Source organism: Miniopterus schreibersii, assembly GCF_964146895.1.
Source record: "Miniopterus schreibersii genome assembly, chromosome: 3".
In the NCBI taxonomy this organism is placed as follows: domain Eukaryota; kingdom Metazoa; phylum Chordata; class Mammalia; order Chiroptera; family Miniopteridae; genus Miniopterus; species Miniopterus schreibersii.
In genome coordinates, this window is record NC_138103.1 from 12,402,326 (window position 1) to 12,416,879 (window position 14,554).

Below are 14,554 nucleotides of genomic sequence, written 5' to 3' on the forward strand. Positions count from 1 at the left end.
CCCCCAGGAGCCATCCCCTCGGTCCCTGACCTTCCTGCCCATCCTCCAAAGTGTAGCTAGAATTCCACTCCTTTCCCAAGCTTGGTAAACCCCTATCTCAGTATTCTCAGAAGAGTCCTGACGTTATGTAAGTGGATTCTCCTCAATAGAGAGAATCTATTAAATGTCTAGATAAATTTAATAGTCTATATGCATCGGTCAGACTTTTCAATTACATTTGCCAACGAGGAAGAAAATCCCCTGCCAGACCATGTATCTGGATTTATGATTTGGAAATTGCGGTCGCTTTACCCATGAGGGCTTCGCTGGTCATTCCAGCTCCAGGCCTTGTATCCCTAACTCCATGGTTAGCTCCCTTAGGGCAGAGACTATGCCTAAATAAATTTGTAAAAATCCCAAATCTTTTGAGGTGGCGCTGGGGAAAAAATCCAGAAGTTTGGAGAAAATGGAAATATATCCAAAACATATTTTTTCACTCTTCACAAATATAAAATCACTCTTTTCAGTGTGTCGGAAAAATGTACTGGTCTAGGCTCCAGATTAACACAGATCAACGTGATTGAATATAGCAGAAATAGTGAGATGGGTAGAAAATTGGCCTTTTATTTATTTTATTTTTTTAAAAATATATCTTTATTGATTTCAGAGAGGAAGGGAGAGGGAGAGAGAGAGAGAGAGAGATAGAAACATCAATGATGAGAGAGAGTCATTGATCGGCTGCCTCTTACATGCCCCTGCCTGGGGACCAGCTGGCAGCCCAGGCATGTGCCCTGACCCGGAATTGAACTAGGATCTCCTGGATCCTAGGTCGATGCTCAACCGCCAAGCCACACCGGGCTGGGCAGAAAATTGGTCTTTTAGTTTGATTTGTCATGGACCAGCTGAATGAACTTGAACAATTTCTCTGGAGACCTTCTTTCCTCCTGTTGCATTTGAATTTTGAATTTTGGCATAATATATATACCCATCTATTTTATAAGGTGATTGTGGAGCGTCAGCCTGTGGACTGAAGGGTCCTAGGTTCGATTCCTGTCAAGGACACGTACCTCAGTTGTAGGTTCAGCCCCGGGGGAGGGGCGTGTGGGAGGCAACCAATCAATGGGACATGATGTTTCTCTCTCTCTCTCTCCCTCTTCCTTGCACTCTCTCTGAAAAGCAATGGAAAAAATATCCTCAGGTGAGGATTTAAAAAAGAAAGAAAAGATGATTGTGGTGATAATCAAATGTGAAATGGAATTAAGTGGTTTTGTTTTGTTTTTTTAATTTTAAGTATTTTTTTTGTTCAGAAAATAATCCTCAATAACATTTCTAAAGAAAATTACTTCTAAATGGTTTAAATTTTATTACTAACAAGCTTCAAGGTGCTGAGGGACTATGTAAAAAATCAGACAGTTCTGAATTTTTGCAGGTTTGTGAAGAGGAAGGAAAGGCTTTGGGATCAAGGAGTCCAGTGTCACCTAATGTGGCCCTAGGTGAGTGACCTAGCATGACCTGTAGGGTGAGTCAGGCAGCAGCTAGAATTTTGACCCTCCCACTTACACAGGCCATCATCTCAGCCACTCTGACCATCAGTCTTCTCATCAGTAAAATGTGAATAATAGTAATAACACTTACTGAATGCATTCTGTAGGCTGTGTACTATTTCAAGCATGTGACATATATTAAGTCATTTAATTCTGACAACAACCCCATGAGAGGACCATTAACATCTCCATTTTATGGATAAGGAAACTGAAACACAGAGGAGTTAAGCCATTTGTCTAAGGCTTCCCAGCTAGTAAGTGGTGGAGCCCAGGATGAATCCCAAGCAATGTGATTCCAGGGTCTGTGCTCTTGTCAGTGCTGGACTGGACGGATCCCTTCCTGAGGGGTTCTTGAGAGGTTTAAATGAATTAATACACAGAAAGCACTCAGCTTGTGGCCTGGGGCACAGCTATTAAAATTATCCCATTATCTTAAGGTATAAGTGTGGTAATGTCCATAGGCCTGCAGCCCAGTTTCTGGCACAAAAGAGTACTCTAGAAGTTGGTTCCCTTCCCCACTGACATTATGCAAAAACAGAAGGCATGTTCCACAGTGCAAGCAGACATAAAAAATGCTCATTTATGCATGTTGTTTTATCCATCGGATGAGAGGTGGGCACAGGGAATTCCTCAGAATCTGTTGAATACAACTGGTACAGGCAAACTTGCGTTTCTACTCTCACTTTTTTTCTTATACTTCTTTTTTTATTGCTTCCATGTTCTTCTAAAGAAAAATTACGGTTTCCCTGGATTGGGAAAAGCCTCAGTCTAATGTCACAGGAGGTGGAATTGGCATGAAATGTTGCCAGGACTTTTGAGTTTCTGAAGGCTCTTTCACCTCAGTTGCCTGGGGTAGGATCCAACTCCTGCAAAAGCCCAGGGTCTGGCAGGATGTCCTCCTATGGCTGAAATCTTCCTGGGTCCCCACACTGGACTGGGCTTCAGGTTCACTCCACTCACACACCTGCCTACACACATGCCCCCCTAAACTGTTCCCACATCATTCATACAATTACTTTTTCACAGCTATGCCCAGGCCCCCGCCACAGACATACCTGTTCCTCTGGACCCTCTCCACACAACATACAAGGCACAGACCCCATCTTCACCCCGCCCCCCCAAAACCCACTTACTCTCTTTCCTTCTGCTTCCACATAGGTGATGAGTCTTACGTGCCAGGCACTGTGCTAGGTACCTGGACATCATTTGGCTCCAAAAACTCACATATGCATCTGTTTCCCCACACACAGACATTACATGAAAGCATCTGCACACCCCTTATACATATCAGCACATATAACCCTCATATATGCAGAGGGTACATATACATACCCGTAAAGACACTCTCCATTCAGCCCCTCACATCATTGGCCGGTGTTTAGAATGGTCTTTGATATTGCTTCCTCCACTTTGTGTTTCTATTTCTCTGTCATCTTAATGGCAGACTTAACCTAAACGTGGTAGGGTATGAGGCTTGTGAAATAGCCCAATTTTGATCACGCCAGCAGGTTCCAACATGTTGTACTTATCTTCAAAACAGATCTCACCTACCATCCCTTTTCCAAGGAGAAGCTCCATATTTCTCCCGGCCGTGGGAAAATACTGGTTGCAGTCCTGGGTGGGAGAGGTGACCTGGGGCAGGGATGGGTGGGCAGCAGTGGTCTTAGGTCAGCTTGCTCGCTTGCTCAGACTGTGGACTGTAGACCACTACTCGAGAGGAGATCAAGGGAGAGGGAGGAAATGAACTGCACTGCCCTGCTCAGCAGGCCCTAAGATCAGCCCCTTCTGACAGGAAAACCCAGAGCAGGTGGCCACGCCGCTGAATCTGGCATTTCTCTGGCATGGTGGTCCAACCTCCCACCAACTCCCAGGGCCCAGTTCTTTTTTCAGAAACATGCTCTCAAGTGTGTGGGGGAAGGGGGATCTCCACTCTGAAGGGCCCAGACTTGGAGAGACAAGGACAGGTTCAGATTTCTTTAAAGACAAGAACAGGCAGGAGGCCCAGGTTATGCTATGGGGCCACCGCCTCCTAGAGAGGCCAAGGGGAGGCACCATCCTCACATTCAGGGCAGACCTTTGGGCTCCAGCCACCGGCTTCAGGCACCAAGTGGGCAGCTGTGTAGTTGAGGCTGTAGGCCAAATGGTGTGACAGCCTGAGCTGCCTCTGTGAGAGATTTGCAATAGATTTCAGTAACTCCTATTAACGGGCTACTGCCACGGAGGCCTGGGAGGATGACAATTTCAGGAGAGCGTTTCTTCAAGTTCACCATCGTCCGACAGCAGGCGTTAGTTTCACAGCTAACTAGGGGAATGTGCCATCTTTGACACCGGGAGGCTAGAAGGAGGAAGCCTGAAAAGAAGGCAGGGAGGGGCAAGGGGAAGCAATTATTTTCAATCTATCCCCCCAAAACTTAAAAATTGGTATATGAGGGTGGGAGCAGACAGAACGAATAGGTGGAGCACGTGGATTTTCAGGACAGTGAAACTATTCTGTATGACACTCTGATGGTGGATACATGTTATCATACATTTGTCTATTATACACAGAATGTACAACACCAAGAGTGAACCCTAATGTAAACTATGGACTTTGGGTGACTACGATGGGTCAATGTAGGTTCATCAATTGTTAACAAATGTACTGCTCTGTGGGGGTGTTGATAGTGGGGAGGCTATGCATATGGAGGGGAGGAGTATATAGGAAATCTCTGCCTTCCTCTCAATTTTGCTGTGAACCTAAAACTCCCCTAAAAAACAGTGTTAATAAAAATTAGGATCCAGGAGGTCGAGGTTCGATTCCCGGTCAGGGCACATGCCCGGGTTGTGGGCCCGATCCTCAGTCGGGGGTGTGCAGGAGGCAGCCAATCAATGATGACTCTCTCATCATTGATGTTTCTCTCTCTCCCTCTCCTTTCCTCTCTGTGAAATCAATAAAGATCTATTTTAAAAATAAAAATAAAAAATATATTAAAAATATTAAAAATTTAAAAATAAAATAAGTAAAGAAAAAATAAAAATCAGTACACTCTAGCTTGGCCGGCATGGATCAGTGATTGAGCGTCAACCTATGAACCAGGTCATGGTTCGATTCCCGGTCAGGGCACATGACCAGGTTGTGGGCTCGATCCCCAGTAGGGGGCATGCAGAAGGCAGATGATCAATGACTCTCTCTCATCATTGATGTTTCTATCTCTCTCTCTCTTCCTCTCTCTGAAATCAATAAAAACATTTTTTAAAAATCAGTACACTACTAGATATAAAAGAAGATAAAGAGATTGAACTGGTTGGATACAATCAAAGTACAAGGTGTTAAAGAGAGATTGGAACTTTATTGAGACTTTCTACCTGATGAAATCAGAATGGAAAGAACACTGGAAAGGTTCCATTTTGGAGAGAAACAGCAACTGTTCAGGCACAAATACTTACAGATACTCCTCTTGAGGGATCTCTAGATCCTAAATTTCCCCCAGCTCTCAACCCACCCACCCCAAAAAAGTCAGAATTCTGCTTAAAATCCACCTCCACAGAGTGGGGCACAAAACAGTTCTTAAAGTCCAAGCTGACTGATGGACAAGCCTGCAGGCAATTAGAGAAAAGGTAAGTTAAGCAGTGAATAGAGGAGCAGGAGTAAGAAAAGGAAAATTGGTGGAGAAAAGAAAAAGGGGGGATCACACTAACAATGGTACCCCCCTAAAAATATAAATACTGTATGAATGTATTAACCTCATTTCCTTCTTCCCCAAAGCAATGATGACAGCAGCTATGACAATGCCCATATAGTTCTGCACATTTTCCTTCCCCTACTGCATTGAGAAACACAGATATGCCAAGAGGAGCTCAAGGGCGTGAAGGGGCTTTAAGGAGCAAGGTGGGGGGCAGACTCGAGAGAGAGCACATGACAGGGATGAGGCAAGGGTTGGTTCTTGATGAGAAGAAAAGCAGCTCGTCAGGCCGTTACCAGGCTCCTTGGATACCTCTAGAAGACCCTTTTTCTTCTCTGGTTGGTTCTGTCCTTAGAAACAATGTCCTGGAGGCTGTGGGGCCTCTGGCTGTCTTGTGGGAGGTTCCAGGTCCTCCACAAAGCCAAAAGCAGCAGCCTCTGTTGCAGCCGCACAGGAGTGCTACTAATTCTGAGAAACAGGAATTCCGAAGTCGCAGTTCTCTGCATGGACCTAATCTGATTGCCAATCTACTTCCACTGCCTAATCCTTAGAGCCTCTCCCTCTGCCTTCATCTTCGCTTTCCCTCTGCACCAGGATGACTTCCTGGTGCTGGCAGGTCCTGACCCATGCCTCCTGGTAAAGCTCCCAAGAGAGGCTGGCTCACTAGGCAGGAGCCCCTCAGGGCAGCCCTGGGCCAGGTCTCCAGGATTTGTACAGACTGTTCACTCACCCACTTTTTGTCAAATGGCTTCTTCCCTCCAGGGTCCTTCCCCTATCCTCTGTCCCTCGCTGTCCTCCTGGGTGGCACACCAGCCAGGCAGGACTCTCGCAGCAGGCTCTTTCGCTACACCCTCTGGCATCTATTACCTCCCTAATCTCTCTTGGACAACATAATACACACATAGCCACACTTATCGGTATTTGAAGGCCCAGGCTTTCCTGCGGTGCGTCCAGTGGGTATCAGCATCAAGTTCAAGTGGGAAACTAAAGGGTAAGCCTTAGTTGCCACTGACACTGATGGCTGGTGCCGGTTCTGACTCCTGTGAGTTTGGAGTGTTGGCACATCAGGGAATGGAGAAGAAGGGAAAGAAAAAGGCATGGTGATGAAAACCAGGAAGGAACGGCTCTTCTGCTGAGTGTCTCCACAGAGTTGTGAAAACAGCCTCCTCTTAAATTTGGAAGAGGTGGGCTGCCCAGAGAAGTCCCCAGTGAAAAAGAACAAGATCTCCTTTGTCCCCTCTGAAACCCAATGACTTTGGGGTCCGAGTTTTCCAAGACATGCAATAAACAAAGACACACTGCAAACCAATTAACCCTCTGAGCCCTTCCAGTACTTTCACTGAAGTCACTTCCAGTGAATTATCTGACCCTCCTCTTGGGGCCAATAAAGGGACTCTACTTCCCAGCTGGCTTAGAACACCACGTCAGAGAAAGGGCATGGGGGAGGCAATGCTTCTCTTAGCCTGGGGACACCTGTTCTCACTGTTCCAGTATCCTAAACCATCCCTCCCATCCCTTGAGGAAACAGGGAAGACAGCCTGGGGGTAGGCTCGAAACCCAGGTTGATTCAGGCCCACGAGATTGTCCCCTGTTGAAGTCAATCCAGGTTTAGGAGACAGCTGAGGCAGACAGAAGACTGTGTGGAAGGCAGCCACAATGGACCTGGGCAGCCCTACAGAACTCAAGTCTTCTCTTTTCCCAGCTTATAGGGGGAAAGGGGATTTCAGCTGCTTTTAGCTTATTTAATGCTCATAAATTCAGTATACACTAGAATTTAGCTGCTCTCTGTCCCTTCAAGAAAGGACCCGGAAAAGCAGGTATGGCCTGACTTGTCTCAATCAGGCCCCCTAATTGAAGCAATGAGACAAGCACACTATAATTCACAGTTTCCACTCTCCTTCCTCGATCCACACCTTCCCCCACCACTGGCCTCAATTTACTCCCAAATCTCCAATGTGTAATGATTCTTGCCAGTGTGGCTCAAAGGGCTAATAAACCAGGACTTCTCAGACAGTTAGGACACAAGCTCATTCACCAACAGGAACCCGAGAACAGCCACACAGCAACCTAGTGTTTCTTATAGCGATTCTTTGGGGTTTCACCACACCCTGTTTTGTCACAGTTGAGAGCACCCGGATTCTTCCCCAGCCCCAGGCTTCCCAGGAGGCCGGGGAGCTCATGGGTGATGGCCCGCTCAATCTTCTCCAGAAAGCAGCCCCCCATGTAGGAGCACTGCTGGGACAGGAGCTTGAAACTGGAAATGGGGTTGATCCCAAAGAAGTCCTTATAAGCCTCGCGGTTGGGAAGGTCAAATTTGCTGACATTGGTCTTTGCCAGGATGGTCTTGAAAATATAGAATTTATCAGGATCTTCCACAATGTCCTTAAAGACCAGCTCTCCGTCACTGAAGAAGGTCATTTTGTCTTTGTATGTCTGCAGATAGCGGTCGACCAAGAGGGCATGGATGCGAACCCGGATGGCGTGCTGGCGGATGAAGGCAATCTTGTTCTCCAGCCTGTTCTCGATCACCTGGTTCAGGTCTTCCAGGAGGGAGATCTCTTCCTTGAGAAACAGGTCCCGGTGGGTCTCAGGCTTGTAGTCTTGTGGCCAGAAGGAGCTGACATAGACCCTTGGGGGCTCAGTGACATTGATGAGCGGGGCCAAGCTCCAGAAGAGAGCCCCGTAGACCCGCATGAGCATCTGCGTGGCCAGGTTGTCGGCCTTGTTCAGGATGATCCTTATCTGGGATTCACGCCCCTTCAGCTGGCGAAACAGCATCTCCAGCTCCAGGCCAACGTCCAGCTTGGTTGGGTCAAAGACGACAAAGATGAGGTCGGCTCTGTCAATGAACCATTGGCACACATCGTTGAAGGGGTAACCTTTGGGAGAGGGAGTGAGAAGTCAGGCTGTGCAAGCATTAGCCCGAGCCCCTCAAGCCTCTTGCTAGAACCAAACCATTCCACAGGTTGAAGGAAATAACAGCGTTAAGGATTTTCTAGCCTTCTGAAGACTTTTAAACAATTCATTGCATATCTCCTGCCCATTGTCAACTTTCAACCTGATCTCACTTTACTCTAAGTGGAATCCAAGGCTCCAGGGAAGCAAAATGCTGTTTTGAAATGGAAATTTTCCTACTGTCTAAAAAGATCTCTGGCAGTGGTGTAGATATTGAAGGAAATAAGTCAGGGAATGCCCAGCCGGTGTGGCTCAGTGGCTGAGCATCAACCTATGAACCAAGAGGCCACCAGTTCGATGCCCAGTCAGGGCACAGGCCTGGGTTGTTGGCTCCATCCTCAGTAGGGGGTGTGCAGGAGGCAGCAGATCAATGTTTCTATCTTTCCTCCCTTCCTCTCTTTCTAAAATCAATAAAAAATATTTTTTTTAAATGAAACTCTCGTTAAAGATGAGTCCAGGTCTTTGTGATTCCCACATGAATGGCCAGTCAGAGGAGGAACAATTAACATGCTAAGCATGTGAGGCCTGGCCCATTCAGGATAACCAACCTCCTCAGTGTCAACAAAGGCTTTGTTAGGCTAAGAGCTCAACGTCTGAGGGCCATCTTCTCTGGGGTTGATCTGACTGGCCAAAAAAGGAGGGACTGAAGAACCCAGTCCCATCTGAGTCCTTTCTACTCTAGGAAAGCACTACAAATTTAGCCACAAAGGCACAAGCCTGAGAGCCAGAAAGGTTCTAGATGTCTTAGCTCAACCTCTCATTTTACAGGTGAGGGAATAGGCCCTGAGAGAAACACTTGGCTGCTTAAGGTCCTGAGGCCAGTGAGGGCAGTTTCTCTCTTTTCTTAACTGCTGGAGATAGTTGAGGACTCATGTTGAAGCGGTTAAAGAGATCTTAAACCTGCTTCCAGTTTGGAGCCCTGTGTATTGTTGCCAGTTCTTTCCACTGGCTGATCCCATCCATGGCTTGACTACATCTATCCTTTTCTGAGTTATTAGAAAAGGTTTCTCAGCTGCCTATCCCCCTATCCTCCTTTTTTAAAGGATGGACCCTAATCTTCCAAATACCTTCATTTCTTAAAGGGAAGCCCAGAAGCCTGACCAGCACCTGCTTCCCTGCCACCCATTTACTTAATCCTGCTGCTCAGTTCTAGGCTCTCTGGGCCCTGGATTCAAAACCCTGACTCTTTAGGGACAGTCTAAAGCTTGTAACCAAATTCCTTATAAATAATTACATTTCCCTTCAGCCCTCAAATGCAGAGCCTCCACTGGGTTCATTTGTAGGGCTGGCCAGGTGGAATGAGCGCAGGTTCTAAAGGCTCCCTGACCCTCAGTTCTCTCATAGAAAAACACCTGTCTTGACAGGGTTTTCAGCTGGTTTCAATATAAGAATGTCAGGCCATGGCAGGCACTTAATAGATGCTAGATTTCTGATAAGCTGCGCTGATAGCCAGATCTTAAAGTGCCGCCATGTCACTGGGAACTCTGGAAGCTCAGGCCACTGTATTTCTGCCTTCCCAGGGCAGCTGCCCTATGCCCCGTGAGAGGTGTAGCTCACAGAAGCATTTGGGATACTGACCCTGAGTCATTGTCTGGGTAGAATTATTTTTGTACCGTATGTTTCTCACCTATATGCAGAGCTGGGCCTCATAAAGGTAATGTGCTCTGGACAAAGCAATAAATACTTAAAAGTTTCGAAAATCTTATGTTGGAATAAAAAAAGTTTCAGGGTTGGGAGTTTAAAAAAAAAAAATGAAACTCTCCAATGTTTGAAAAAAAAGAAATCGGGGAATTAGAAGGATGTGAAAAAGGATTTATCGGTACTAGATTCATGGGAGTGATCACTTCATGTTATATAAATGTCTAATCACTATGTTGTACACCTGAAACTAGTATCATATTGTATGTCAACTGTAGTAGAAAATATTTTAATTTTAATAAAAATTAAAAAGACGAGAGTGGATCCATCATTTAGGGGAAAAAATGGGAACTTGGCATAAGACCCGGGCTAGAATTGGGGCTTTGTCACTGGCCAGCTGAATAGTAAATGCTTCTAAGTTCTAGCGTTTTGGCTACAAAATGACAAGAACTATGAAGCCTAAGTTGATATAAAGATTCCTTTGTTGCTACAAATATAGGAAAGCACCTAACTAAAACTGCCAGTCACATGGTAGGTGCTCAATATATTTTCATTTCTTCAAAATCTTATTTCCAGTATGAGGAGACTAGAATACATGTCTTGGGAATTTTTTACAACAATCAACCAATAAAGCATAAAATTATCTGATATATGCTAGGAGTACAATAAAGGTTAATTTACTATTATAATTATTAGTGATAATATTATTACTAGTCATAAAACAGGGTCCAGTTATAAGCAAAATGGGAGTGATAGTCATAAACTGAGGTCTATCATCTGGTTGTATATCCTACAAATGCCCTGTTATGACTCATCTCTGCAGATAACCCTGAGTCACGGGCGATACTCAGTGGCCTTTGTTACCGCCTAGTGCCTGCTAGGCCCAAAGTGGCACTCCCCTGTCACCTGAAGGCAAGTAGGGCTTTTAATACAAGCTTATGTTCAAGCAGGCCTGGTAAAGCAGGAAGAATTAAAGGTCAGGTTCAACCCAGCCCCAGGTTAGCCAGAGGTTAAGTATACCTAGACTGAGATCCAATTAGTCCAGGCCCTTGATCAGCCAGGACAACCTGGTATCCTAAAGACAGCTCAGCCCCAGTGTGGACCTTGAGGAGCTACTTACAGAAAAGGTCAGCTTCCTCTTGGGAAAATAATGATCACCTCCAAACCAGATCAGTCGTTGGGGAGGTAAAAGGACAAGGTGCTCCACACCTAAGTGGCACCATAGTGACAACAAGAAGGGGCTGGAAGCAGAGAACACATCCCCTGGTGTTGGCCAATGCTGGCCACATTTCTCTCCCCTGCCTGCCTATCACTCACTGTCGAAAACAGTTTTCTAAGACAGATCTCACCCTATGTCAGAAATGAGTGCTAAATTACCTCTTTCTTGCTGCTTGCGGTTCTCGATGATGCCTGGGGTATCCACAAAAGTGACCCGCTCTAGAAGTTTGTGGGGAACCTCGATGCCAATCAGCTTTTCCAGGAAATTCTGTCCAAACTTCTCGAGGGGTGAGAAGGACCGGGTGCTGTCAGCAGCCATGACAATACCCTCGATGGTTTTTAGCTTGGGCCCATGCATGAGGACCGTGAACTCAGAGGTGGTAGGCTCAGCACCTGCGCACGTAGGCACAAGGTTAGTAGGAACACAGTCGTCTCTGGGGAAGAGACCTACTGTAACGAAGGCGGGTAAGCGAGGTATTTCAGGGAGGGTTTGCTGCAAGAATCGGATACTATGTTCGCTAAGCTAGTGACCTCTTTTTTTTTTAACTGTGATGATATATATAACATGAAATTTACCATTTTAACCATTTCACATGTACAGTTCAATAGCATTAAGTATATTCACATTCACCCATGACCACCGTCCATCTCCAGAACTTTTTCATCACCCCAAACTGAACTGTATCCCTTAAACGCTAAGTCCCCATTCTTACCTTCCCAGCCCTGGCAATAAACATTCTGTTTTCTGTCTCTATGAATTTGATGACTCTAGGCACCTCAAATAAGTGGAACCATGTGACAAATTGGTTTATTTTTCTCTGGCTGGTGTTGCCCAGTTGGTTAGAGTGTGTCATCCCATGCACTTTAAGGTCATGGGTTCAATCCCCAGTCAGGGAGGCAACTGATTGATGTTTTCTCTCACATAGATGTTTCTCTCTCTCTCTCCCTCCTTCTGTCTCTAAAATCAATAAAAACACTTTAAAAATGGTTTATTGCCCGGCCGGGCATGGCTCAGCGGTTGAGCATCGACCTAGGATCCAGGCGATCCGGGTTCGATTTCTGGTCAGGGCACATGACAGGGTTGCGGCTCAATCAATGACTCTCATCACTGATGTTTCTCTCTCTCTCTCTCCCTCTCCTGTCCTCTCTCTGAAATCAATAAAGATATATATTTTTTAAATGGTTTATTTCACTTAGCATAATGTCCCCAACATTCACCCACGTGGTAGTATGTATCAGAAATGTATTACTTGTTAAGGCTGGATAATATTTCACTATATGGATGGACCGTGTTTTGTTTATCCATTCATACATTGATGGATATTTGGGTTGTGTGTTGTCAATTATGCTGCTACCAACATAAGTGTAGCTGCTGGTTTCTTGCATGTGATTTTCATTAACATACTGAAGATATATGAATATATATTATTGATTTATTGATTTTTTTTCATAGTGATTCTACATATGACATTGAAATACCAAGAATCACACAAGAAAGTCTCACTCTCACCTGTATAAAGCTGGTAGCGAGTGTCTTCCAACCCGAGGAGGTAGTTTATCATGGTGGATTTGCCAACGCTCCAAGGTCCCAGGAACAGTACCATTGGCTTGGATGTGATTTCTCCATCTGTAGGCAGCAGAAGTTAGAGGTAGCAGTGAACTAACAAGTTTCTCACTACAGAAGCAACACAGTTCTTCACGCTGTATCCCACACAGTCCACCTAATTGGGTTGTGGAATTCTACATTGGACCAGACAGCATGTAGCAATCGGTGGCACATCTCTTGCTCCATAAGTGCAATCACCCAGTTAAAAGACATCAGAAGATACCGTTTGGGCCTTGCCCAGATGGTTGGCACACTAGCACCAGAAGGAGGCAGTAAGTGAAGGTCAACAGACACTGATGCAGAGCTTACTCTGAATGAGCCCTTCCTGTTTAGATCTGGGAGAGAAGGGTTCATAAAAGGAGAGCAGAGAGCTGCCACGTGGCGAGTGGTGAAAACTCTGCTGTCTGGATTGGTAGCAGGAGAAAGGGCATGAGAGAGGCTTATACAATCTTAGGCGACCTGGATTCTGACGTTGCCTATCCCCAGCTTCCCTCCCCTAGCTGCACCTCTTGAAATCCCATCTCAGACTCAGCCCAACCCTGGGCTCTAGGGCCAATCTCAAATATTAGCCTCCAAAGTCCATGACATATTTGCCAGGTCCCAAGACCAAGCACTGACTAGGCAATTCTTGGGTTCTTGGGCCCTGTGTCCGACGTTGGAGAGAACACTCTGCACGGGCCACTCCAGTTGGGGTCCCTAGAAGAAAAAGCAGAATTCTCCAGTGCTTTCAAAACCAGGGAGTGGGAAGGGGAGGGGGAGAGACTTTTGACATGGGATTAGGCACCCTGGTGCTGGCTTTCAGGTCCTAGCTCCTTCAACCCTTCTCTGAACCACATAGGGTCAACCTTGCATAATTTAGTGCCTAAAATTCTCTGAACTTCTTTGTCTCCCTGAGCTTGGCAAGTAGATAGGCCTCAAAACAGCAGGCACTCCATTTATTTTTTTTCTGTTTTAATTTATTTAATTTACTGGTTCAAAAACCAAAGTATTACGGCCAGCTGGAGTGGCTCAATTGGTTGAGCACCGTCCTGTGCACTGAAAAGTTGAAGGTTCGATCCCTTGTGAGGGCACATGTGGAAGGCAATATTTCTCTCTCACATTGATGTTTCTCTCTCTCTCCCCCTCCCCTTTCTCTCACTAAGCATGTCCTCGGGTGAAGATTTTGAAAAAAATAAATCAAAGTATAAAACGGTACACAAGTGAGAAGTCTCACATCCCTGTCCCCAGTCTGCCCAGACCATAACGCCCCCTACATATTCTTTCAGATGTTTCCATGCATATATAAGCAACACTAGCAGACAGCATAGTCCCCATCTTTTTTTTATAGAAAGAGGAGGAGTATTATATTCTTTTTCTGCACCTTGCTGCTGCTGCTGCTGCTTTTTTAAATCCTCACTCGAGGATATACTGCCATTGATTTTTAGAGAGAGAGAGAGAAACATCATTCCGTCGCCTCCCCATAGGCACCTGACAGGGGATGGAACCCGCAACCTAGGTATGTGCCCTGACCAGAGGGGAATCTGCAACCTTTTGGTGCTCAGAACGATGCTCCAACTAACTGAGCCACACGGCCAGGGCTGCACCTCACTTCTTGATGCACCGGTTTTCTGTAAGGTGAAACCAAGTCCTAGAAGACCAAGATGGTATCTTGTAAGTGGCAGGCACATAGATATTGCCTGAAAGCAACACCATGGCCCTACCCCATGAGTTGCTGGCATCTCTGTGTGTATCAACCCCTGGCTCAGGGACAGGGTGGGGGGTGGCAGGAATCCCCAGTGATAACACTAAGATCCTACAAAAAATCTATTTTACCCTGACCCAGGCCAAGGACGCCAAGGGGAACCGAACACTCAGTGGGCAGCTGAGGCCAACCCCTACCAGGGCCTTCCCCGGAAGCTGTTTCAGCCCTCTGCAGCAGGGGGCGTTACTGGCACATACAGAAGGCTGCAAGC

The 14,554-nt window shown here is 46.0% G+C and overlaps 1 protein-coding gene across 2 annotated transcripts in view; it reads right to left on the reverse strand.

Annotated features, from left to right (window-relative positions):
• Window positions 1–4,832: 4,832 nt before the first annotated feature.
• The window catches only part of SRL (sarcalumenin), a 40,898-nt gene continuing 31,176 nt past the window's right edge, over window positions 4,833–14,554 (reverse strand). For both annotated transcript variants that reach the window (XM_081132507.1, XM_081132506.1), the window contains 3 exons: window positions 12,507–12,623; window positions 11,156–11,389; window positions 4,833–8,064 (listed from right to left, as the gene is read on the reverse strand). In XM_081132507.1, the coding sequence (XP_080988633.1) occupies window positions 7,253–8,064; window positions 11,156–11,389; window positions 12,507–12,623 (1,163 nt within the window). In that variant the 3' untranslated portion in view covers window positions 4,833–7,252. The remainder of the gene's footprint in view (window positions 8,065–11,155; window positions 11,390–12,506; window positions 12,624–14,554) is intronic.